This window comes from Buceros rhinoceros, unplaced genomic scaffold, assembly GCF_000710305.1.
Source record: "Buceros rhinoceros silvestris isolate BGI_N320 unplaced genomic scaffold, ASM71030v1 scaffold24588, whole genome shotgun sequence".
NCBI classification, from domain to species: Eukaryota; Metazoa; Chordata; class Aves; order Bucerotiformes; family Bucerotidae; genus Buceros; species Buceros rhinoceros.
In genome coordinates this window covers 1,340-2,541 of record NW_010428938.1, presented here as the reverse complement: position 1 = coordinate 2,541, position 1,202 = coordinate 1,340, and the positions used below count along the sequence as shown (strand labels likewise).

The 1,202-nt window shown below is 64.8% G+C and overlaps 1 protein-coding gene across 1 annotated transcript in view; it reads left to right on the top strand.

The window, feature by feature from the left end:
* Positions 1-78: 78 nt before the first annotated feature.
* Positions 79-1,202, top strand: part of LOC104499026 (copine-9-like) — a gene marked incomplete at its 3' end in the record, with an annotated part of 2,373 nt that continues 1,249 nt past the window's right edge. The window contains 3 exon segments of the mRNA XM_010142475.1: positions 79-230; positions 428-467; positions 1,029-1,122. Coding sequence (XP_010140777.1) covers positions 79-230; positions 428-467; positions 1,029-1,122 — 286 coding nt within the window.

Here is a 1,202-nt window from a genome sequence, read left to right as displayed (position 1 = left end):
CCTCTGCATCTTCACTAAGTATCTGCCCCCGCCAGCAGCTGTTAATCCCCCACTGGGATTAACGCTGGGGCAGCTGCGATGGGGAGGGGTCTTGGGGAGGGGTCCATCCTCACCCCCTTCCCGCAGTTCGGGCGCACCGAGGTGATCGACAACACCCTGAACCCCGACTTTGTCCGCAAGTTTGTCCTTGACTACTACTTCGAGGAGAAGCAAAACCTCCGCTTCGACGTGTGAGTAGGGCGGCCGGGTAAGGGCTCGGCCCCGCTCGGGGCGGAACAAAGTGCCGAGTTGGTAATAAATAAGGATAATAAACAAGGATGATAAATGAGGCTACGGCAGCGAAAAGCCCGGATGGGTGGGGGAGCAGGGCTGTGTGCCAGGGCACCCCCGTGGGCTCTGGCTCAGGGTTCTGCTCTCCCACCACCAGCTACAACGTGGACTCCAAGACCTGCTCCATTTTAAAGCAGGTGAGCACGGCCCGTGCTGGGGGGACGCACGGCGATGCCCCGGTGTGATGCCACTGTGGGGCACCGCGAGGTCGTGGGTGCTGTCAGGGGGGACGGGTGCCTCTCGGAGGGCTCTAACACGCTCTCCATCTCTCCGTGCCCCGTGGGGACTGGCAGAAGGTAGGTGCCTGCCTCACATCAGCCCCTGGGAGCCTGGCCCTCCCGGGGGTGCCCGGTGGAGCAGGGTGCAGCATGGGGCCGGGACACACCACAGGGGTGGCTTTGGGTGCAGGATGAGTGTAGGGAGGCTCAAGGGGTGCAGGATGGGTCCAGGGCATGTGGGGTGGCTGGGGCGGGTCCACAGCTGTGTGAGTATGTGGGGTGGTTCTGGGAGGTGCAGGATGGGTCCTGGGGACAGAGGTGGCTCGTGGGGTACAGTGTGGGTTCAGGGTACATGGGGTAGCCCTGGGGCAGGGTGGCTGCAGGTCCCATGGGTGCACTGGGAGGGTGAGGGGTGGGTGTGGGTGGTGGGGGGCTGTAGCAAGAGCCCTGGGGTCTCACAGCGCTGTGCTTGGGGCACAGGACTTCCTGGGGCAGGCGTTCGTGGCGCTGGGAGAGGTGATCGGGTCCCAGCGGGGCCGCCTGGAGAGAGCCCTCACGTAAGTCACACCCTGTGGCAGGGCGAGGGTGGTTCCCACACCATGTCCCCAGCCACCTACCCCGTGGGACCCCTCCCTGCCCAACCCCTGCAGCTGG